The 25,703-nt window shown below is 43.1% G+C and overlaps 1 protein-coding gene across 1 annotated transcript in view; it reads right to left on the minus strand.

The window, feature by feature from the left end:
- Positions 1-25,703, minus strand: part of LOC124712287 (radial spoke head protein 3 homolog) — a 465,651-nt gene that overhangs the window by 177,429 nt on the left and 262,519 nt on the right. The window contains exon 2 of the mRNA XM_047242581.1: positions 19,921-20,005. Coding sequence (XP_047098537.1) covers positions 19,921-20,005 — 85 coding nt within the window. The remainder of the gene's footprint in view (positions 1-19,920; positions 20,006-25,703) is intronic.

Raw genomic sequence — 25,703 nt, forward strand, 5'->3', positions numbered from 1 at the left:
TTTAGTAGTCCCCGCTCGGAGATCCGAATGGGGGACTATTTTACGTCCGGAATATTTTACCCAAGAGGACGCCATCATCATTTAACCATACAGTGAAGCTGCATGCCCTCGGGATAAATTACGGCTGTAGTTTCCCCTTGCTTTCAGCCGTTCGCAGTACCAGCACAGCAAGGCCGTTTTGGTTATTGTTACAAGGCCAGATCAGTCAATCATCCAGACTGTTGCCCTTGCAACTACTGAAAAGGCTGCTGCCCCTCTTCAGGAACCACACGTTTGTCTGGCCTCTCAACAGATACCCCTCCGTTGTGGTTGCACCTACGGTACGGCTATCTGTATCGCTGAGGCACGCAAGCCTCCCCACCAACGGCAAGGTCCATGGTTCATGGGGGATGTGCTACTTCATATGTCCTTAAATTACCTTTCGATACATACGTCTGATGGTTGAAGCAAACTAGTTAGCTCTCCTAGAATTAAAGTTGAGTCTTCAATTAATGCAATCCACCTCTTTAACGTCTTCTGTTCTGTGAGAACGAAACTGATCCCATACTAATAGAGCAGGCTTCTTCATTAGGCATCCAGGTCACCTAGATTCATTTTTATCTATCCACAACCTCATTCTCCCTCTATCCATCCAACCCTCATTGTGTACATTGTAGTTGTTCCTTGGCAAAGCGTCTTTCTTTTAAAAACGGAAAGTAGCGGCAATTTTGTCCCGTCAGCACCGCAAGATGAAACGACTGTATAATGAGAGTTTCCACGCACTGAAGATTTAGCAACAACACTTTTTGTGCCCTGTTTGATGACGCATCAGAGGTTAGCGGAGTCTCATCCATGTTTCCATCTCGCGAAAGCTCAAACTTTTCTCTTTTCCTTGCCTTATTGACAAATCGATGAAGTTCGACAATTTGTTGTTCGTGCTCGGCTGACATTTACTGTGATATTTTTGTCTTGGTCTGAATACAAAGCCGATACCTCTTCATAGATCTTGAACAACATGATGTTGATCTAGTAAAGTCGGCGGTCCCTTTGTTAGTGGATATTGCTTTCGCTTATTGAACTATCATTTTCGTAGAAAATGAAATTACTGATTATCTCTTCTCTAAAATCTAAATATTGAGTTCTGCTTCCAGTATCGGCAATTTAAGAGTTCCAATTTTAAGATTCTGTTTACCGCGAGGTCCTTTCTTTAAAACATCTTCCTGATTCCGCCAAATTCTTATCTCTTTTCAGTTGGGGCCGTTCCGAAATGCCTTTCTGCAGCCCTGTTTGCACGCTGTTTAGATGTGGAATCACTTGCAGCTTAACTGCAATAGCGTAGCAATGAAATTTTTCAGTCACTGTTTGTAAATGAAACCGTAATGCAGATACAACACAAATGGATCTCCACACTAAACACAACTGTATTTGAAGCTTCATCGACCACTGTAAAAACCGTTACCGACCAATGTACATCCACTGAACTCTAGACAATTGGAATGCTCAAAATTCACGTGGAAACTAGTGGTGAATTGCTTCAATCAGTAATATAGAATTTTTGGAGACATTGAGCTTATAGGTACGTAGCTTAACTTTCTACCGGCATATAAGACGCCTCCAGTTTTTGGGCCTATTTTCGATGGAAATAGGTGCGTTTCATATGACGGCAAATACGGTACTTCAAAAGTTACGAAAAGATAGAATGAGAGACGTTTGTGCATGTTCAGCACAGGATCAGTTTCAAGGTTTTGAAGTCTTATCATCGGTTTCAATTTTTCAGAGACGTATTTCAGATAGCTATGACAGTCATCCAAATACCATGCCAAGAGATGTATCTAGTAACCAGATAGGACATTAACAAACAACTGTACAATCTGACATATATCAATTTAGATCAGTATCAATGTGTGTATATTTCAGAATATCTGTGGAGAATCTGAAGTAATTTCAACGAAATCTAGCGCACGGTGAGATGATAACAATGGCACCCCTAGGTACTGCCACTAGAAACTGCTCTTAGAGTGACATGCACAAATCAAAGAAAATAACCTGCATTAGTGTCGAGTACAATGTTTTCTGTGTGGCTAGGGTACGTAGTGAGGGCGCTCGTGTTATTTAAACCTAGGTTTAGTTGAACACAACGAAAAAATTCTGTGGAACCTTCAAAGGGAGCAATCTACTAAACACTGCCGAGAATCGGGATATTTCTTCCACGGATAACTTTACGTTGTTCAATCAAACATCGGTTCACACAAGAATTTTTTTATTGTGTTCTTGGATGGAAAACGAATAATGTTGTTTTCAATCAAGTTTTGTTGTAATTGCTAACTGGGAAATAGTCGGATGTGGAAGAAGTTTTTGGCGTAACCCTAGGGAGCGTTGTAGGATCCTTACTGTTTATAGTTATGAAATGCCGGACGTCGCGTTAGGCTAATTGTGGTTAAAAATGGTTCAAATGGCTCTAAGCACTAAAGGACTTAACATCTGAGGTCATCAGTTCCGTAGACTTAGAACTACTTAAACTTAAATAACCTAAGGACATCACAGATATCCATGCCGGAGGCAGGATTCGAACCTGCGACCGTATCAGCCCCGTGGTTCCGAACTGAAGCGCCTGGAATCACTCGACCACAGCGGCCGGCGCTATTCGTGGATGACGCCGATGGTTGTAGAGAAACAGCAGTGCCAGAAAAATGAAGCGAAATTCAGGAGACCTACAGGAAATGGAAGCTTTGTGGAAGGACAGACAATCGATACAATTTAAAGACCAATCATTGGAAATAATGTCAAGAATTCAATATGATCTGAGAGGGAACGAGCACAGAAATATTGTCGTAGTGTATATTATGAACATCCGTGGTGATGGAAAAAGGTGAGAACCATCCCCCTAAATAATTTAATGAGCAAATATTAATAGTTTTTATATTTGCCTGTTTTCCTTTTTCTTTAAACTTGGATGTATTTCTTAATGGCAAATTTATATATTATCTATTTTCAAAGCCGAATGGCATCAAATTCAGGCACTTTAGGAGGTTGCAGGAATCATTCTAAATGCCAAATAAATGTAATATTCTGATGAAAGGGGTGACAGTTGAGTGGAAAATGAAAAATGAAAAGATGGGAAGGAAAAACGAAATTTCTCTCTTGAGTAGCTTTGGGAAAGGCAGACACCATATACAGGGTGTCCATGATTAAAGTTCCAGTTTCAGAACGCTGTAGGAAGGGAACCACTAGTCATAATGACGTGAAATTTGAACAGCATATTATTGACGCAGGGGGAAACGTAGTGGAGAAACACGACCAACAGACGGCGCTGTAAGCGTCAGAATATGCACACCACCAGACGCGCGGCACACGGCTTTTTGCGTCCGAGAATACCAACATGACTGGCTCCGTGGAGGATCACACGATACCGCAAAGCTTTCTTACAAGGACGGTGACCATGCATGGGCAGCCCCCTGCAGAAGTCCTGGACACTCAGGGTATGAGAAAAGCGTTGGTCCGCCGTTCGCTAACAGTTTGGAGAAAATGATTACAAAATTCGAAAAAGGCAGATTCTTTTCAAGTGTAATGTGGCAGAGGAAGGAAAACAATCTCACGATGATGTGACCACAGCACTGAAGGAGGACAGAACACTGGTTTACGAACATGGAGTGCGCGGGGAACTGCCCGAACGTTGGACATGCCTGCGACATCGGTGCATAAAACATGAAATGTCTTGTATTGCTATCCGTACAAAATCATCCATGTTCACGAGTTTCTTCCTGCTGACATGCCAGCAAGTAAACTTTAGATCTGTAATTTCTTGGTAGCATGGGAGTGGTCAATGAATGCCCATCGAATATTCTGTGGACAGACGAAGTCCGTTTCCATCTACATGGAGACGTCAGTATGCGGAATTGCAGAATATGGGTTTTGCCGCGGTCGATGTGCTTACCTAACTGACAGCGCCAAACCTGTTGACTGCCGAACTTGTGCAGTCATACACATTTAACGTTACGGATGGTTTAATGTGCAGCTCATATCACAGCCGTCATATTGCGATTCTTTTGTAGCGAACCCTAATTACGTTAAGACGCTCACAGCACCGTCTATGGGTAAAGAGCATGACACGTATTCGCATTTGGGATAAGGACGACCAAAGCTGTATAAGGGAGTGACGACAGTGAAAATTTATGCCGGACCGGGACTCGAACCCGGATTTTCCGCTTTATGCGAGCGGTCAGCTTAACCGCTCTGACTGTCCGTGCACGACTCACGGCGAGACCCAAATTTCCATCTGTCGTCGTCCCTGAGCCACAACCTGTACTCGTATACACATTATGTAATTCCAAAAAGGACAGGACATGCTAAAATTAAAACACTGCGCCGCCCTTGTTAACAACACAGGCACTGCAATATTTTAATTATTTATAAAAAAAATGACATTCACCCCGCTCCTTTCAATCCTTGCTCGTCAGTTCCGGACGCTTGCGAGAAGAGCTTCTTGTCTCCTTACGGGATCGTTTAGATAGCTCTAGAGGCTCGCTGAGATGATCATCTACGTTCAATGGAAGACGCTGTAAGAGATAAGTTATCCAACGCACAGAAGTTTACGGTTAAAACTGCGAGAGTGAACATTCCAAGAAGACTCAGGCGAAATGTTACTTATTCGTGATTTGACCTTGTATGAAAATCGACGAAACTGTACCTCATTCAGAGGCTAACCGGCCAATGTTCTACCAACATACCATTCGCGAACAGACCAGTGAAATTATAATAATAATATAAAATGTAATATAAAATATAAAAATAAAATAAGAGTTATAGGCCAATCGCATTGCTCAGTGTCCTATACAAGCTGCTCGAGAGAGTCCTATATAACAGACTGAGCCCAAAAATACTGGAACCAATTCCAGACGAATAATCAGGATTTCGACTTAATAGAAGCTGCACTGATCAAGTACTTTCCCTGACAAGCTACATAGAGGCAGGCTACCAGAAAAAGAAAAACCGTCAGTTGCATTCATAGGCCTGAGCGCAGCGTATGACACTCTCTGGAGACAAGGCTTGCGGTACAAACTCATACTAATGAACCCATGCAGCAATATCATCCGACTCGTCGATAAGATGCTTGCCGGGAAAGCTCTGCAAGTGATTACTGGAAAACAAACGAGCTCTACCAAAGTTCTCGACAAACGGCTACCACAACGCTCAGTCCTTGCTCCATTGTTCTTCAATCTTTATACTTCTGACATCCCAAACACACAATGTAGCACGTTTGGCTATGAAGACGACTGGGCTGTAGCTGCAAAACATGAATCATTAGAGGCTACTGAAGACACTTTGTGCTCCGATTTGAAGCTACTGAGTGGCTGTTTCCGCAAATGGAGACTGTAGCCGAATCCGACTAAGAGTGAAGTATCATGCTTCCACCTTTGCAACCACTCAGCAAGAAGAGAGTCTAATGTCATCTTTGAAGGGGACAACTACCCCAAATCCCTAGGAGTCACATAGTACTGAACGCTCTCTTACAAGGCGCTCGTGACAAAGACTGCAGATAAAATGAGGACAAGAAACAACATCATCCACAAACTGTGTGGCACCACTTGGGGCTTCATAGCAAGCACACTCCGCACATCAGCAGCTGGGCTTGCCTACTTAGTGGCAGAATACTGCGGCCCTGTGTGGATTAACAGCCCGTGTACATGCAGGATTGGTGCGGTACTAAATGACACCATGCGCCCTATCAGTGGCACAATAAAATCTACGCCCACGTACGGCTGCCAACCCTGAGCCACATACCACCCCCAGAAATGCGGCGAAAAAAACGCTCTTCTCAGTGAGTTCAACAAGATAACTAATAACTCACAGCTCCCCATACACAGCGACATAGCTGACTTTGCCGGCCGGAGTGGCCGAGCGGTTAAAGGCGCTTCAGTCTGGAACCGCACGACCGCTCCGGTCGCAGGTTCGAATCCTGCCTCGGGCGTGGATGTGTGTGATGTCCTTAGGTTAGTTAGGTTTAACTAGTTCTAAGTTCTAGGGGACTGATAACCTCCGATGTTTAGTTCCATAGTGCTCAGAGCCAGCCATAGCTGACTTTGAGCGCATAAGACTTAAATCGAGAAGACCAGCATTACTCTCCGCTAAAGAGATGACGAACTCCAAATTTCATGTCGACAATCTGTGACAGGGGTGATTCTAGAAGTCGGTCAAGGGAGGGGGGGGGGGTTAACGGGAGGGAGGGTTGGTGAATGGAATATCGCTTAACAAAAGGAGAGTTGGGGTCCTGGGGTTCTCCACCGACAAACTGGTGAAATTTGGTGTTGCTTAAAGTAGATTTTGGTAACTGTTTTGCAGTTCAGGGTAAAAACGTGTGTACAGAACGTCTGTGCCATGGAAAATAATACAATTGGTCCCAGATGTCCGGCGATTTCGAAATTTTTGTCTGGGGTCAGCAATTTAATTGTTGGTAGCCATTCGCGGAATATTTAGCTTTCTTGATTATTGTAACTGGTACTCGTACATTAATATACAGCCAATGTATATTAATGAATAATAAGACGCCCATTTTAAGTTAAATGATATTTATTGGTTTAGAGTGAAGCTATTTGCCGCTGTTATTCTTTTGTTAAACGTGTTTGAAGTACATTGCAAGCCATATTGCTACATAATTATTAGATAGATGATTGACTCTGTTGGAGTAATATATTCGCTGATTTCTGAAGTCATTTTATCCAGAGTAATATGAACTGTGGAAACAACACTGGCAAGAACACCGCCTACCAAAATTCCAAAATTTCATGACAGCTGAGAAACTGACTGGCTTCAACAAGTCACCAAAGTGTGGACAACTGTAAACCGCATACGTACTGGCCACGGAAGATGTGCTCACGCCCCCTAGAGATGGGGGACAATACCAACACCAAATTTCGACTGCGGCGCTAAGAAACAAATAGTCCGACACATAGTGGAAGAATGCCCGGTTCGAGCCTATAAGGGAACGTTTAACGATTTCCTCGCTGCAACAGAGGAGGCAATTGATTATATTAAATGTCTTGATGTCAATCTGTAATTAACCTATGTGTAGAATGTATAAGGATTGTGATGTATGACATGCGATAAATAAATAAAAAATAATACACGCAAACTCCTCGCTGTATTCGAAAGTAATTTGTGCAGTATGCACACGGAGGCATATACAGCAAAACTATAAAACTGTTGCTTTGTAATTTTGAAACTTGAGACTGAGATAAATATGTAACCTGGAGTAAGTCGTTATTACACTATGTAACAAACAGTTCCCTACAATCAACGAGCTGTCCGTAGGCGAAATTTAAGTACCCGGTCGCATTGGTACGGATAGTAAACCAATTTCACCAACGGGAAAATAACGACAGCCTTCTGGAAATAGTTTGTAATTATAAGAATTACAAAACTAGTTGGCCATAAAAGGAAAACGGCCACTGACTTCAGTTCAGATATTTTAAAGACTGTGTCAGAGTTTAAAGGTTGTGCCATAAATCTGGAATCACTTTACGCTTCTTTCCTGGCGGCATAGTCTACTAAGAAATTTTCCAACTGGACGACGTCTCCTAAGTATGCGAACCTGTGTATTCCGTTCGGGGTCGAAGGACACTTGTTCCCGTATCTGAATACACACGTGTGACTCTGGCTCTTTTGTTCGTATTTTTTTTTTTTCATTTGTAGCGTATCATTATAGTCGCCGACTAGATGAGGGGAAACAATTTCCTTTCCGTGACAAGGGCACATTCTTCGCTGCACGTGACGCTGCCTCGATGGCCTCCCCACAGACCGCCAAGCACTATCGCTTCTGTGGGACAAATTGCTCGCGGCAAGCAAATGAAATGCAGAGTATGCAACTAGTTCCGCACCGGTTGCGTGATTAACGCGAGTCGGACGTGGATAATAAATAGCCACGCTCGTTCATACACCTCATGAGTGAGGCACAAGATAAAAAACAGATGCCGTCCGCCTCCACATAGCAGTCTATCTGCAGTCTTACACTACCTCTATCTTGACTTTCCTTATGCCCGTTCAGAGTATTTATCCGTTAGTGAACTCGATTATATGCGGCTACTCCAGCGACGTAAAATATGGAACACAGAGGCACATTTCACTTCCCGCTTTTGCATAGACATATAATACCGCCTTATTGTACTGCAATTGTACTGGCGTAAGTTACAGTGCTGACTATTCAGGCAGCACTATTTGTATATATCTCGTTTAACCGTATGGATGTGAGAAACTTTGCACACCTGTTGTTTTCGTTATCTCTGTGAGATGGGAGCTGTGTTTAGAATGGTGCTGTATGTGCTTAGTTTGCCATTACACGCCCCCTCTCATCAATTAAGTAACTGGCTGACCTAAACAACGACCTGGAAGATCACTTCTCCAATTCCTAACTAGTATTACGTCACCGGTATAGCATCTACGTGTCCCATTCCCCGAAATGTCCCATTCCTCAGCCAGTGATCCATTTTCGCCGGTTACATCATTCTAGGAACTCTAGTGGATGGGTTGCCATACAACCTAATCCATTTAGATAATGTATTCTATCTTGGCAAGGGATAGTATCCTTCCACCTCGATAACACATTACACAACAGTGTTACAAAAGAATTCTTGCCCCTGCTACATTGCAGTGCAGCAACCCGAAGAATACTGTAAAGTCTTGGCAGTTCTGTCGTCGCAAGAAGGAGCACAAAGAAGGGAAAGAACAGCTCGATTCTTTGTGAGTTACTCTTCTAACGGATCGCAGACCTGCTGCTTCCCGTGACTGCACAGCCTCAATAACTGCAATGCATCAGCTTTCCTCATGTCTGAAAACGGTGATGTTGCTGATAAAAGAACATTTTTTCAGTTGCTTAATGTGATGAAAAAACATATCAGTAGTTCTTTTGTCTTACGAAAATAAACGATCACAGTACGATCGTCTATTAAGCTACAATGCACAGCCGAATGTCGGTAATTATAAATGGAAGGAGAACGGAATTTTACAAGTAGAAGCTCTGGTCCCATACCATCTAACATACGCTTCCATCCTTTTTCATCTGATTCCGGCAAGCAATTTCCGTTCTTCAAACTCTTAATGGTGTTTCAGGTATAACCCTGCGACGTTCCGCTGCTAATGAGAGTACTTTTATTTCCATCGGTGAAAATCCTGTTATATAGCCGAAAGCCTTCTTTACGTCGAACGACTTTTAAATTCTTCGCCTCACCACCGTGGACACGTTTTATTGGTTGGCGAAAAGGTTTAAGGTGACGAATAGAGTTTTGTGCGCGTCGTTTATACAGTTTGTTAGGTATCCGTAGCCCCTCTCCGTTGTCTGCCGGTTGTCTATCCTCTCAGCCACTTCCTTTTGAAACTTCAGGCAGTTTATCTTCTAGTAATTCATCTTCGTGATGGAATTATTATTAATGTGTCCGGAATTATAGGTGCTTCGAGGGAAATAGGCAAGGATACGTGATCCGCATCTAAAGTTTCCGCAGTTACTACCCAGCCGGCTTCTATACCGACTGACGAAGTCGCCTTGCTTATAGCTGTAAATGATTGTCTTACTGTAATTTTTTGTATTACTCTAGCAGACCATTATTTAATAATACCACAGTTCCATCTTCTAATGATTCTACTATCACTGGACTGTGCGGCTGGTCCCGGCGGAGGTTCGAGTCCTCCCTCGGGCATGGGTGTGTGTGTTTGTCCTTAGGATAATTTAGGTTAAGTAGTGTGTAAGCTTAGGGACTGATGACCTTAGCGGTTAAGTCCCATAAGATTTCACACACATTTGAACATTTTTTTTCTATCACTTTCCTCAATATGACAGCCTTCCTACAACTCCAAACTATATGGCGTACGTCAAAACTGCCTAATATTAATGCAAGTTTCATTATCTGTAATGAAAATTTCTCCATGGGACCTTTACACACGGTGGGCGATATCTACTAAGTACACCGAAATGTGTTCCTCCGTATTACGTTGACATTAACACACTCTGAATATTTAGAAGCCCTGAGATCTAATTCAGTATTAGTATACTCAAATACGTGAGTTACAAACGTTGCTGATGACTAACAAAAAAGGTCAGTTTCTCTGTGGGATTTAATAAGGCATCAGTAATTGTACAATATAATTTTTTTTTTTGCATAGGTAAGGTCAATGAAGTTCCCCGTGTTTGATTTTACTAGCTCCGGTATTCTCCTTCGATATACTACTGGCGCATTGTGCAGTGGTCACCGTGTTATACACACGTACCCTTCCCTCAACAGACGACGTAGTTGTACTCTTCTCAGGGTTCCGCGATATTTTTTCAAAACTGTCACGACAATGTTATATCATGTGTTGTTAGTTAAATATCGTGTGCTGTTAGTTAAATATTGACCCGTAAACTGAGTCTATGTCGTTGACAGATCAGCACTCTATAATATTGCAATCTTTTACTTAACTATATCCCCCACTGCGATCGCAGTAGAAATGACAACCATCTTCAAAGGGCGCGATTGGGCCTCATATGCTGTAGTCTTTACTTCGAATATTGTTTTGATGAAGCCCTCTGTTCTAGTCTCTCCCGTGAATCTACTTAGTGCATTCAAGCCTTCGTCTCCCTCTTCAGCTTTTACTCCCGCGCTTCTCTCTCACAGGAAATGAAATATTCATATGTGGACAAAATACGAGACGTTAGTATTTTACCAACCGATCTCAGTTTGACACTAGTCTTTCCAAAAGATTTATTTGGCTGCTACCAATTTAAATCTTCCTGAATAAATACGATTGCTCACATTAAATCTCTGAAACATGGGACTGCTCTGTGATACTGCAGTCAGTACCGTGTCTCTTCGCATACAGACGTGGATTAACTTAAATGTTGTTTCATAGTGCGTCGGCTGCCAGGCTTTGTACAAACCGCTGATCACTCGTAGGTCTCCTTGTATTTCGAAACAATTTCCCTATGACATTGGGTTCCTGTGTAAAACGACGACGTCTTTGAACAGCTACAGAGAGCTACTGCCGTTTTCCACCATGATAGTTACTTTAAGTAGCGAGGAGCATCGGACGTAAGATACGTCACTGTGCCACTCTCCATGCCATTTTTGTTTGTGATCTTTGTTCACACTGAGCACTACTTATGTATAAACTGGACTAAATATACTGATACACACGGCGAAGGGTATTGTTGTCTGCTGACATTGCGCCACAGCTGCCATATGAAACAAAAAGAAGTTATGTTTATATTAACCACTAAAGGACAAAGCTCATCAGTTACAACCAGTACAACGAACGAAATCAATTTTTCTTTCCTCTGATACTGGATGACTAAGAAGAAAAGATCAGCGTCATTAGAATCAGCAAAAACGGTCGTTTGAAGAAAAAAGTTTCCTACAGACACACACTCTTTTCCAAAGTTTTCCTAAATAAAATATATTTAAGGCATTCGATTTTATTTTTCGCTAATAAAACATAGTTTCTCTTTAGGCTGTTTATCCTTTTAACACCGAATGTCTAAGCTCTGCGTACACTGTCTTCTAAGAAACTCTGCCAAGGTATTCGCCACTGGATGTTCTTCGCGGCGATTTTATCAGTGCCAGCGACTATGATTGTATCAGGTAACTTTATTTTTGTTTGAACGGCCATACGTCTCTCCTAAAGCAAAATCGGTGCATATAACTGCCTTTAGTGCTATTTCCATCGCAGTGCTTGTATTTCTGCTGAATAATGCTAGTGGTAGCATATAACTGCCTTTACTGCTATTTCCATCGCAGTGCTTGTCTTTCTGCTGAATAATGCTAGTGGTAGGTTCCGATATAACGCATTCGGAGTGTCGCTTTTCTTTCATTCTTTTTTTTTTTCCTAGTGCATTTCGTTTGAAAGCTATTAACCAATTACTAAGAACACATCATCTCAGGTAGGAGGTCAACAAAGTGCGTAGAAAATAGCAGCACATTACCAACACCACACTACGTACTCCCTTCTGCACTACTCGATGTTCGGGAATACATGTATGGCGAACATTACATGCCGAATGTTTGTACTTTTTTAACCTGCAGATAATTCAGCGCTCACAAGATGCTACGGTATTTGAATGCTGTCACTCCTTAAATACTAATAGTTACGTGCTTCTATTGTCAGTTGGGGACAAAGACAGCCATAATAATCAACGATGGTCGAAGGACAATCGACCTACAGTCATGCTAACAGAAGCAACGCAATGGTATCGTACTTGCGTTAAAATGTGTTGCTGGACGTTTCGTAAAATTTGTACACTACTGGCCATTAAAATAGCTACACCACGAAGATGACGTGCTACAGGCACGAAATTTAACCGACAGGAAGGAGATGCTGTGATATGCAAATGATTAGCTTTTCAGAGCATTCACACAAGGTTGGCGCCGGCGGCGACGCCTACAACGTGCTGACATGAGGTAAGTTTCCAACCGATTTCTCATACACAAACAGCAGTTGACCAGCATTGCCTGGTGAAACGTTGTTGTGATGCCTCGTGTAAGGTCGGATTGTAGCCCATCGCGATTCCGGTTTATCGTATGGCGACATTGCTTCTCACGTTGGTCGAGATCCAATGACTGTTAGCAAACTATGGAACCCCTGGGTTCAGGAGGATAATACGGAACGCCGTGCTGGATCCCAACGGCCTCGTATCACTAGCAGACGAGATAACAGGCATCTTATCCGCATGACTGTAACGGATCGTGCAGCCACGTCTCGATCCTTGAGTCAACAGATGGGGACTTTTGCAAGACAACAACCACCTGCACGAACAGATCGACGACGTTTGCTGCAGCATGGACTATCAGCTCGGAGACCATGGCTACGGTTACCCTTGACGCTGCATCACAGACAGGAGCACCTGCGATGGTGTACTCAACGACGAACCTGGGTGCACGAATGGCAAAACGTCATTTTTTCGAATGAATCCAGGTTCTGTTTACAGCTTCATGGTGGTCGCATCCATGTTTGGCGACATCGCGGTGAACGCAAATTGGAAGCGTGTATTCGTCATACTGGCGAATCATCCGGCGTGATGGTATGGGGTGCCAATGGTAACACGTCTCGGTCACCTCTTGTTCGCATTGACGGCACTTTGAACAGTGGACGTTACATTTCAGACGTTTTACGACCCGTGGCTCTACCCTTCATTCGATCCCTGCGAAACCCTACAGTTCAGCAGGATAATGCACGGCCGCATGTTGCAGGTCCTGTCCGGGCCTTTCTGGATACAGAAAATGTTCGATTGCTGCCCTGGCCAGCACATTCTCCAGATCTCTCAGCAATTGAAAACATCTGATCAAGGTTGGTCGAGCAACTGCCTCATCACAATACGCCAGTCACTACTCTTGACGAACTGTGGTACCGTGTTGAAGCTGCATGGGCAGCTGTACCTGTACACACCATCCAAGCTCTGTTTCACTCAATGCCCAGGCGTATCAAGGCCGTTATTACGGCCAGATGTGGGTACCGATATCTCAGGATCTATGCACCCAAAGTGCGTGAAAATGTAATCACATGTCAGTTTTCGTATAATACATTTCTCCAATGAATACCCGTTTATCATCTGCATTTCTTCTTGGTGTAGCAATTTTAATGGCCAGTAGTGTATATACTGTCGAAAATGTATCGTGATCCGTTGTGGCTTCATTGCAAGTTGTTGAAAATATTTTATGAATCGTTGTAAATGTGTAACTAAGAAATAAATAATATCAATTAGAACAAATATGTAAAAGGCTATAACCATTTAATAATGATAAAACGGTTGCAAGCGTTTACCTGGGGAGTAATTTGGAGAAGAGAAAAATGCCGAAAGAGACCATTTTGGTTTAAAATATCATTTCTTTAAACTATGATATCGACTAATATGTCGGTAAAAGCTAGTCTGATGACTGACGCGCTTGAGTAAATGGTGACGTTTTGTTAGTCATCGCATTGTTGTTCTGATTCGTATCATAATCGTTTAAATGGTTTTTCCGCGGCTGTGAGCTTCATATCACATAATTCTCCAACGATCAGTCATAAACAGTACGTAATGATGCAAAAGTAAACATGTGATAAATGTGTTATTCCCTTGTTTCTCTTTTTTTTTGCACGGAAATAAGAGAAAGTTGAAAAATAGTATTTGTCACTAGTAGTCATGCCGAGTATGGACATACACAAAGTGACAAAATGTGGAGCACCCAGAAGGATAGGAGGAAACGAAATGAAACTTGCAAAGAACCCGGCACTCTGAGCCTACTTATCTGTGTGTCGTGCACCCCTCTAGCCTGGGCACATGCACTGATTCGTTTGGGAAAGTTTTCATAAAGTTTTTCTATTCTCTCCTGAGATGAGCCGGCCCATAACAGGCGAAACTTGTCCGTGATATCCTCGACAGTGGCACTACGAGAGAGTCGACCTCTAGCAGGTCCCACACAAGCTCTATGGAGGACACATCTGCGTATCTTGCTGACCAGGGGAGTGCATTATGATCACGCAGCCAGTTCACAGATATACATGACACGAGCCGACGAGCATTGTCTTGTTGAAGAGTGGCACCACGATACCCTTGGGTGAGATTTCCTCGATAAAACACACAAATAGAAAGCTGTAAACTCAACTAAACGCTCAGGGTTACAACTAAGAACAATTTACAGATTGAGATTTTCACTATGCAGCGGAGTGTGCGCTGTTATGAAACTTTCCTGGCAGATTAAAATTGTATGCCACACCGAGACTGGAACTCGGGACCTTTGCTATTCGCGGGCAGGTGCTCTACCATCTGAGGTACCCAAGCACAACTCACGCCCCGTCGTCACAGCTTTACTTCCGCCAGTACTTCGACTCCTACTTTCCAAAGTTCACAGAAGCTCTTCTGCGAACCTAGCAGAACTAGCACTTCTGGAAGAACGGGAGACATGGCTTAGCCACAGCCTAGGGGATGTTTCCATGATGAGATTTTCACTCTGCGGCGGAGTGTGCGCTGATATGAAACTTTCCTGGCAGATTAAAACTGTATGCCGGACCGAGACTCGAACTCGGGACCTTTTCCTTTCGCGGGCAAGTGCTCTACCACCTGAGGTACCCAAGCACGACTCACGCCCCGTCCTCACAGTTTTACTTCCGCCAGTACCTCGTCTCCTGCTTTCCAAACTTCACAGAAGCTCTTCAGCGAACCTCGCAGAACTAGCACTGCTGGAAGAAAGGATATTGCGGAGATATGGCTTTGCCACAGTCTGTGGGATGTTTCTAGAAAGAAATTTTCAGTCTACAGCGGAGTGTGCGCTGATATGAAACTTCCTGGCAGATTAAAACTGTGAGCCGGACCGAGACTCGAACTCGGGACCATTGCCTTCCGCGAGCAAGCGCTCTGCCATCTGAGCTACCTAAGCACGACTTACTAACTCTCCGCACAACTTTGATTCCACCAGTACGTCGTCTCCTATCTTCCAGATGGTTGAGCACTTGCCCGCGAAAGGCAAAGGTTCCTAGTTCGAGCCTCGGTCCGGCACACAGTTTTAATCTGCCAGGAAAGTTTCATGAACAATTTAAGTTGAAACCATCACGTAGATACTGTTGCGAGGAAAGGAGACCAAAGATTGTGATTTATTGGCAGAACAAGTAGAAAATGTAACAGGTTTAGTAATGAAACTGCTTACACTATGCCGGCTGGGGTGGCCGAGCGGTTCTAGGCCCTACAGTCTGGAACCGCGCGACCGCTACTGTCGCAGGTTCGAATCCTGCCTCGGGCATGGATGTGTGTGCTGTCCTTAGGTTAGTTAGGTTTAAGTAGTTCTAAGTTCTAGGGGACTGATGACCTCAGAAGTTAAGTCCCATAGTGCTCAGAGCCTTTTTTTTTTTTTTTTTTTTTTTTGCTTACACTATGCTTGTCCGCCCTGTTCTGGAGCATCGCTGTGCTTTGTGGTATCCGCATCAAAGAGCATAGAGCATTAACGGAGGACTTCGTAAAAGTTCAAGGAAGGGCAGCTCGTTTTGTACTATCGCGAAATATGGGAGAGAGTGCCACGGATATGATACACGAATTGGGGGTCCTACTCACTTAAACAAAGGCGTTTTTCGCTGTGGCAGGACCTTGTCGTGAAATTTCAGTCACCAGCTTTCTCCTCAGAGTGTGAAAATATTTTGCTGGCGCCTACGTACAGAGGGAGAAATGATCGCCATGATAAAATAACAGAAATCAGAGCTCGCACGGAAATATCTAAATGTTTGTTTTTAGCGCGCGCTGTGTGAAAATGTAGATGAAAGCTGTTTCGATGAAGCCTCTACCACGCACTTAACTGTCAATTGCCTAGTAATCAGGAAGTTGTAGATGTAAATATAGATATTGACAACACGGGGGGAGACAGGATGTCCATGGCGTTCTGTTGTGCCGTCACAGTTTCCTCAACCATTACCAATAATGGCCTCAAATGATACTAATGGCGCCCAACACCATGACACTAAGAGTAACATCACTGCACTTTTCCAAAATACTGGAAGAAAGGGACCCCTCCCGAGGTCAACGACATGCTCGCCGACGATGGTCGTCGGGGGCGCTCCAAAACCGCGATTCGTCGGTGAACACAGTGCGACGCCATTCATCGGCAGGGCTGCCTCTCAGTCACGGCACCAATTCAAACGCAGCCGTTTGTGTTGTGGTGGCAACGGCTGCCTACGCAAAGCAGTATTTCTCTAGTCCAGTTGTTGCTAGCCTCCTACCAATGCTGCGGCGAGACATACAATGTTGAACGGAGTCCGTTACTTGTTCTTGGATAGTAGGCACAAGTGTGAAGCGATTCCGATATGCTTGGTACCTCTTTTAAACGGTATCAGGTCTGATAACGCTGTCTCACACGGGTACGCGGCATCCCCGTGTGCTCCCAGTGATCCCCCACCTGACGCTGATCACGCCCCTTATGCAGGAAGATTTTTTCCACCATGTACAAACTCCACGGTCTGATCGATGAGAGGATACGGAACAAAAGAGTCTGATGAACTTCTATTCGGAAATGCATCGTTTTCATAATAGAGACATTTATTTAATCATACTTAGTTACAGAGACTGCAGCCACAGTTACGGTATGTGTTGAAAACGGTTTCCATCTGCCTCAACGCATGCGTGTATGCGCCGTAGCATGTTCTGTCTCACACGTTCAAATGGGCAGGCTTCATCCGAATAGTGTCAAAGGCAGCATGAGTACGTTACTCTATTGTCTCCACATATGGAGTGCACTCTGCATACACGATACTTTTGAGGTGGCGTCATAACCACAAATCGCACGGGTTGAGATCCGGTGAACGTGCAGGCCATGTAACTGCACCCTCTCGTGGGCTGGAGCACAATTATGCAGGAGCCACATAAGCCTTCGAAACATCAATGACACTTCTTCCAGCAGGAGAGCCAAAGTCAACCGCAAGAAACGCCGATAGTTCCGGCTAATTCAAATGGCTCTAAGCACTATGGGACTTAACATCTAAGGCCATCAGTACCCTACACTTAGAACTACTTAAACCTAACTTACCTAAGGACATCACACACATCCATGACCGTAGCAGCAGTTCGGTTCCGAACTGAAGAGCCTAGAACCGCTCGGCCACAGCGGCCGACTGCGGCCTAGTGGGCGATGTGGAAGGAAGACTGGTCCCAAAATATGGTCGCCAATTTTCCCGGTCCACACATTGCAGCTGCACCAAAGCTCATGATTCGCTGTCACCATACCGTGGGGGCTCTGCATACTATCTCATAGATGACTGTTGTGAAAGTTGAAGATACCGCTTCTCTTAAAGGTGGCCTCATCTGTGAACAGGATGGATGACACAATTCCCGGAATCGTGGTTGTCTGGTGAAGAAACCAGTGACAAAAGCGCTCCAGATTTGGAAGGTCTGTCGCTAGTAATCCCTATAAGTGATATGGTAACAATTCTCATGTAAACTGTTCCACGCAGTCGTCTGGCCTACTCTGTACTGGCGGGCCAACGCCTGGTACTGATACGGCGGTCGCCTTACACAGTGTTAATCAAATTTTCCTCAAAGTCTGGTGTCCCAACGTTTCGGGTACGTCCTTCATTATTTCCTGCTTCCTGAAACGACCCTGTCTCAATCAAACGGCGAAACACTGTTGCAAACAGTGAATGCTGTGGTTGTTATCGGTGGGCGTAGGTCTCTTGATACAACCTCTATGCACGCCGTTGCCATTTCCCTTACCGTAAGTAAACACCAAGCCAGTGAGCTCTCGATTCGAATACAGATCACATCCACTAGAAGGTGAGTCGGCAAGAGAAGTGAATCTGACCAATATCACCAATTATTACGGCAGGAGAGGGCGATCGGGCATGACGTATGAGGAGCAGAACCACCCTCTAGGAGGAAACCATGCATACTGTAACTATGGATGCAGGACACAGCCTGTATTAGACCGCAGTCTCTGCAACAAAGTATGTCGAATAGACGGTCTCTAGCATCAAAACCATGCATTTTCGGACAGAATTTCATTGGACCTTTTTTGTTCCGTATCCACTCATGGATCAATCCCTAGAGTTTGTTAACGGTGGAAAAAAAATCACCCACTGTACCCGCACTCTGTCAAATAATTGCTACTATTATCATATACGTACCCGCCGATGTGTCTCACGCACGAAATTAAATTGACAACCGACCATTTCTTCCGCTTGTTTCACTTTTTTATCAGGCAGAGTGTTTAGAGACGAAAGAACCAAACTGTACATAATTTATGATGATTGGATCAAATTCATTTTTATGCTGTTCTTTTATAATATTTTATAACAAAGCTCAGAAGATATTTTCGTTTCTATCTACGTACCTATGTTGAAATGCTGTGGCTACAATAGCAGAAGTTGTAATTAATTTTAAATGCGTTAATTAATCTATTGAAAATCACGTATTTGCTGTTTAACGAAGGAAATTTCTATGAAATTTGTTAAAATATTTCATTAACAATTCAGCATAAATTTTAAGTGGCGATAAACGTTGTCAAAATAGTTCTTTTTTAGACATAAGTTCCCAACTTTCTAAAGCTGCTAGCAATTTATTGTTCAAATGCAAAATCACTTTCTTTTTTGTGAAAGGAACAGTTCGTAAAATGCATAAAAATGATAAAAAGATATAATTTAATATCGGTGTACACATATCGTTGCGTGACATAAGGCATTTAGGTGCCACCTACTGTAGGCTTCATTTGTGCTATACATTAAGGCTATAGGGAATGGTGTTGTTAGTTACTCGGCACAAGTTCTCAATGTGAATTGAAAATGGGTAAAATGTAGTGTGTGTAACTATCGGTATATTTAAAAAATTAAAACTTAGTAAGAACATTAGTATCTGAAGCAACATAAACCCATCCATAAGAAGAGAAAAAATTATAAGATTCGATGTCCACCACAACAAGTACAAAAATTAATATAAGTAATTTATACACGGAATTCCTGATGTTCAGGTTACAGGGAATGGTGTTGTTAGTTACTCGGCACAAGTTCTCAATGTAAATTGAAAATGAGTAAAATGTAGAGTGTGTAGCTATCGGTATATTTTAAAAATTAAAACTTAGTAAGAACATTAGTATCTGAAGCAACATAAACCCATCCATAAGAAGAGAAAAAATTATAAGATTCGATGTCCACCACAACAAGCACAAAAATCAATATAAGTAATTTTTTATACGGAATTCATGTTGTTCATCGTTTTGACGCCCAATACTTTGAAATATTATATAATGTTGAATAGACTGCTTACGAAATCATGCAAGTTGGTAAGTTGTATTGGGTGAGCCAGGGTGTTTTAATTTGAAGAGAAAACTCAAGAGATGGGAAATTATAGCAGGAAGGAGACAAAATCACAGAATGATATAGTCACACAAAGCCATACGTCACAGAGTACTCGTGTGGCACTGGTTCTGCGTTCGTGGCTACTTGACAGCTGACGATAACCTACGTTCCACTTACCGGGATAGGATGCTGAGCAAATGTGCTTCCACGTACGACGCGGCGGTCGTACATGATGTTGGCGTACGGAGGGCCGGCATCTTGCCTGTAACAAAGAAGAATTTCGATCTGTTTGAGAATAGAAACGTTAAATCTCCTTCGCCACAAACAAAAAAGTCACACGTGATTTCTTCGCCACACTGTAATAGAGCACTCAGGAATCGACAGATTGTCTTGCACTAAATACAAATTCATGTTGTACTGTGAAAAACTGGACAAAAGAGGAAGATGAGAATCTGTAAATAGACAACAGTATAAAGAAAGACGCAATTGCCTTCCAAGTTTTATACAGAAGCCTCTCAATAACTGGGATATCTTTCTCACTGAAAACAATCATCAAATTCGAACTTACTATAGTAATTAGAAATATAAGCAAGCAAAGAAGGAAAACAAGTTTTAAAAATTGCGATAACATGCAAAAGGGATAAACGGAGTTTCTCAGCCGCAAATGTCACAGTGATTTCTTCGACATGAATGAACCATGCTCCCAGACGGAGTTCCAACAGCCAGTTATTTAGATTCTGGAAATACAGAATTTCTGCATTAGTCATCGTAAGACCGCAACTAAAACACTGTATATTGTGTGTTAATTTCTCTAAGTATTTAACATGGACTTTTTTGTGGCTTTCAAATTTTATTTTATTGTGATTGCATTTTCGGGTATTACTCCGTTACTCATCTTCGGGCAGAGTTCTCAAATCCAGATATGGACACAGGCATAAATAGGCCCCTATTCCAAACACCAAGCAAGTACAATCGGCGTCCAAGCCAAAGAGTAAACAAATCCGTACCATATTCGAAAAAATAACGATAATAACATATTTGCTCGGTCTGTTATATACAGGGTGTCAGGCGTATCTTCTCTGTTATTTCGGAAGATACTTACAGTTTAGTTTTTGCAATGTGCAGCTGGAGTTATCCCAACAAACATTGCTCATGACGTTTTTCATGAGATGCCTATAGTCGACGGAAAGTGTAGGTTTGTTTCTCATTACAAAATTATTTTTAAAGTGGACTTTTACGTTATTTTTCGATAGAGTGGTCCCAAATTAGTCTAGTGCGATATTCCTTTTATTGACATGTATTAACAGAACAACAACAGTTCCCCCCTTTACTACTACCGCCATGCAGCAGCGCTGCGTAGTCGCTCCTGGAGTAGCCGTTATTCTTCGTGTTTTAACATTACTGTTAACACATATCGGTAAAACGAATATCCCACTCGATTAATCTGGTACGGCTCTAACGAATGGACACGTAAAATTTCGCTTTTAAAAATAATTTTGTTTGTAACGGGAAACAAATCGATGTTTCCCGACGGCACCTCGAGTCGCGAAAGCATGTGTTGAGCATCATTTGTTTTGGCTGACTCCAGCTACACGTTACAAAAACGAAACTGAAAATATCTGCCGGAACATCAAAGAAAATGCGCCTGCGGCTGTTAGGAAAGAAGTGTGGTATTTATTGTTTTAATATCACTAATTTGTAGGCAATCAGCCGTCTGAAATCTTTTCACACCTTTGAACTAAAAAGAATGGGGGAGTGATGAGTGGATATTAGGGTTTAAAGTAAATTAGACGGAATAAAAGCTCTAATTAAAGAAATAGTGGAACTGTAATTTGGTATGCCATTTTCAAAGGAAGAGTAATAGACTTCACCGTAAATCATTTAGAGAAACGACCAAGAACTCAAGTGCAAGGCAGGACGTGGTCCTTAGGACAGCGATAACAGTGTCTCAAAAAAATGGCTCTGAGCACTATGGGACTCAACTGCTGAGGTCATTAGTCCCCTAGAACTTAGAACTAGTTAAACCTAACTAACCTAAGGACATCACAAACATCCATGCCCGAGGCAGGATTCGAACCTGCGACCGTAGCGGTCTTGCAGTTCCAGACTGCAGCGCCTTTAACCGCACGGCCACTTCGGCCGGCTAACAGTGTCTCATTGCTTCGCTATCTGTACGAAAGGTGTGTGTATCTTTCGGCGAATGACGTTTTTCGTAACATTAGATTCGTTTAGTTTTCCTGTACAAGGTTCTTCAGCCTCCACAGCTCTTTCAAAAGAATTCAATCACCTTTGTTCCACCTCAATTCTATATTCGTGTTTAAGTTAATCTGTTATGTCTAAATGAGTACTTCCGGCGTCGTGGCCATTTAAAGTGGTATGTACTAAACATACATTGAGGAGCCAAAACATTACGACCACCTACTTAATAAAGGGTGAGTCCAACCTTGAAACGTAATATATCAGTAATTCAGCGTGGCAATCATTCAACAGGTCGTTGGTACGTTTACGGAAACATGCTGTACCACAAGTCAGTAATTCCCGTAAATAACGGGCCCGTGGTATATGAGCGTGGAGTTATGCCCGATATCAAGCCAGATGTGTTCCATCAGGTTCAGATTACGCTAATTTGGTGACCAAGATGTCAACGTCAGTTCACTATCATGCTCCTCAAACCTTTCTAGTATGATGCCATCGCCTTCGGTGAATGCATCCAGCACGAAGGAATGCAGGAGGTCTTTAATAATATTCATGTAGTTCACAGATGTCTTGGTGTCTGCGACTACTACTACAAGCACCATTTAAGTCCAGATAAATGTCCCCCATAGTACGAAGACGTTCATTAAGTAATGCAACAAATTTTTTTTCTGAAAGCAGGTTGGATTCCTTCAGGAGTCCAATACACCATATCATTCCCCACTCTTTTGGCTACAAAACCCTACTTTTCAACATAATCACCGTAAAATACGACGGCCTTACACCACCTTACTGGGAGGGCCTGTATAATCGCATGGCATCACTCTTCTGGTCGACGTCGGAGCAAACGTTTGGCTGCATCAATATTCTCACCATCACCTATGTACTACTTCCCGTGGACTGGATCCTTCATTTGGCTAAAAAGATGGAAGTCGGAAGGTGTGATACCCGGGCTGTAAGTGGATGAAAATGAACAGACTAGGTAAGTTTTGTGAACTCATCTAGGGTGCGTACAGTTTTGTGAGGGCTTGCGTTGTCATGGAGAAGAAGAAGTTCGCTTGCATTTTTCTGGCGACGAACACGCTGAAGTGCACATTGACGGAGTCATAGCAGGCACACAGGAGATGGGACTGATATGCGCCACCTTTGCTGCGATGATGATGCCTCGCCCAACGACGAACCGTTCTTCTGTTCACTAAAGGTCTCCATAGACATTCTGCAGGCGCCTATGAATATCTGCGCTGCTCTGGTTTTCCGCCAAAATAAGCTCAATGACAGCTCTCTGCTAGGAAAGCACTTCCGTTACAGACGTCATATTGAATAGTACGTGTAGAGCAGCCAACAATCGGAACTTCATGAAACTTATAGGACCTGAAGCGGGAATATTCCTCGACGCCCCACAACCAATTCCGCATTTTTTAGCCGAAACTGGCCGAGAAAAAAATGTGTTGCATTAATCATTAAACACTCCTCGTATAATCCTACCCCACCTATCTGCGCCCTTGGCGTAAGCCAGTCGCCCGTATGACGACTTATCCAGACACAACCAACGACTGCATGCATCAAGAACCATGATTCAGCCGACCACGTGAAACGCTGCCCTTGATCCACGGTAAATCTTGATTATCCTCCCGTCAGTGCAATCGGAATGACCGTCTCATTGGGTGAACATGGGAACACTAGGGGTCGTCTGCAGCAGAGCGCCACGTTTAACAACGTGCGTTGGTCGGTGTGCTCTGAAACACGTGTGCCTGCACATACATCGTACACTATCGTCACATCTGCACACATCGCCGACTAGCGCACTTTACAGAGCAGGCAAGTATCCGACCTCCATGTTTTGTGACGAGAGTTGGGCGTCCAGCACTTTGTCGCCTACTCGCGGTTTCACATGTTCTAACCATTTTCCACAGATGCTCACGACAGTAACACAGCAACAGAATTGAGGAAAGTGAGTTTCTCTGAGGCAGCAGCGTGCAGCCGCGCGGAGTCGCCGCACCGTTTGAGGCGTCGTACCACGGGCTGCGCGGCCCCTCCTGCCGTAGGTTCGAGTCCTCCCTCCTGGCATAGGTGTGTGTGTTGTTCTTAGCATAAGTTTAAGTAGTGTGTAAGTCTAGGGACCGACGACCTAAGCAATTTGGCTATTTGGTCCCTTAACAATTCACACACATTTGAATATTCACATTAGCGTGACTCAGATTCTGAGCGCCTCGAACTGAGCTCATTTTTTAATGCACCTTGAATGCTCAGTTATGTATACTGTATATTTGTGTCACTGCTTTTGCAACCTATACACACACTTTATTAATTTTACTTGCTGCAGTCTTCCTATTAAACGCGAGACTCAGAGAGTTTAAGACTCACTGTAATATTTCTTTTCAACAACTTTCAGAACATTGATCTGTATTATTCTCTTTCAATTGTTAGCTTGATTAGAGTAAATGATATTTTTGAATTCAAAATATGACTCACATTTTGAAACACCGAATATTCTTCAACTTCCCTATAGTTTCGCAACCCTTAAATAATAAATATAACCAACTGAAATCCTAGGATATTTGCTTGTTCGTGATGATTTTTCGTTGTGTGCAGAGGCCAAGCACTGCTTTTAAAGATACGAGAATAGCAAAGGTGGCTACGAGTGTCACACGCCCACGGGTTTTTATAGCAAGAGCAGCTTCGGCACAAGCCATTGAGCCTCACTTCGACCTGTTCCAGGTCTGTTAATTGTATGACTGTTAACGTTAATTGTATCATGCGTCCCATCGAGGAATATTTTCCACACTATGCATTTAAATTCTGCAGGCACTAAACAAGCTAAATATACGTCCCGTTCTTTAGTACAACAGGGTAACTAACTTTCATGGCATCTTGGAGTGTGGAAGTTGCAGCATCCATCTGCCTTTTCTTCCTTTTGAATGTGCCTTAACAGCGGCTGCAGCATAGGTGTTGTTAGCCTGCCACATCTGTAGAATAATATTTTTGTATTTTTCTGTGTATGCATTTGTGTTGATTGTTTTCTGTAATTTGTACTACGTGTGAAGATTTGAAATGTATGCGAAAATTTTTGCTTTCGTGAAATACGAGGGCTGTTTGGAAGGTAAAGTCCGATAAGGTGCGAAATAGAAACCGCAGTGAGAATCCTATAAAGCTCTGAACAGATGTGTTGGGCAGTGGCTCTAGTTTGAACGTCGTTAGCGCCACGTCTCTCTTTTCACTTCTGAGCGCACAGCGAGCACGTATAGATGCCTAGAAAATAGCATCTCCCGTCACGTATGAGGGCCTGGTGACAGATTTTGCCTGATGTTGTGCAGCCCACATAATATAAGCGTCAAGCGTTTCCTTATTTATCACAATTCTCATCCGCACTCTCCAGAGGCAATGAAGATGCTCCTGCAGCGTTTTCGATTAGCAGTGTTTCATCAGCCACAATACAGCCCGTAATCGGCTACCCTAGAGTTTCATCTTCACTCTCATGAACCGCTATCTATGAAGACAACCTTTTGACACAGACAAATGGAATTGGTGGAAAGCACAGGCAGCTGCCTTCAATGACGGAAGAGCTGGTACAACGCTGCGACAAGTGTCGGAGTCGGAGCGCCGACTACGAACAGAAGTGGGAGGTGTAGCTAACTGTTGTAAATAAAATATTTTTGATTTTCACAGTGGTTTCCATTTTGCGACCGATCGGGCGGTCCTTTCTGAATTGCTTTCGTATATAGTATCACTGTTTAATATGATTTAAGATTCAATTATTTCATTTTATG

This window comes from Schistocerca piceifrons, chromosome 8 (genome assembly GCF_021461385.2).
Source record: "Schistocerca piceifrons isolate TAMUIC-IGC-003096 chromosome 8, iqSchPice1.1, whole genome shotgun sequence".
In the NCBI taxonomy this organism is placed as follows: Eukaryota; Metazoa; Arthropoda; class Insecta; order Orthoptera; family Acrididae; genus Schistocerca; species Schistocerca piceifrons.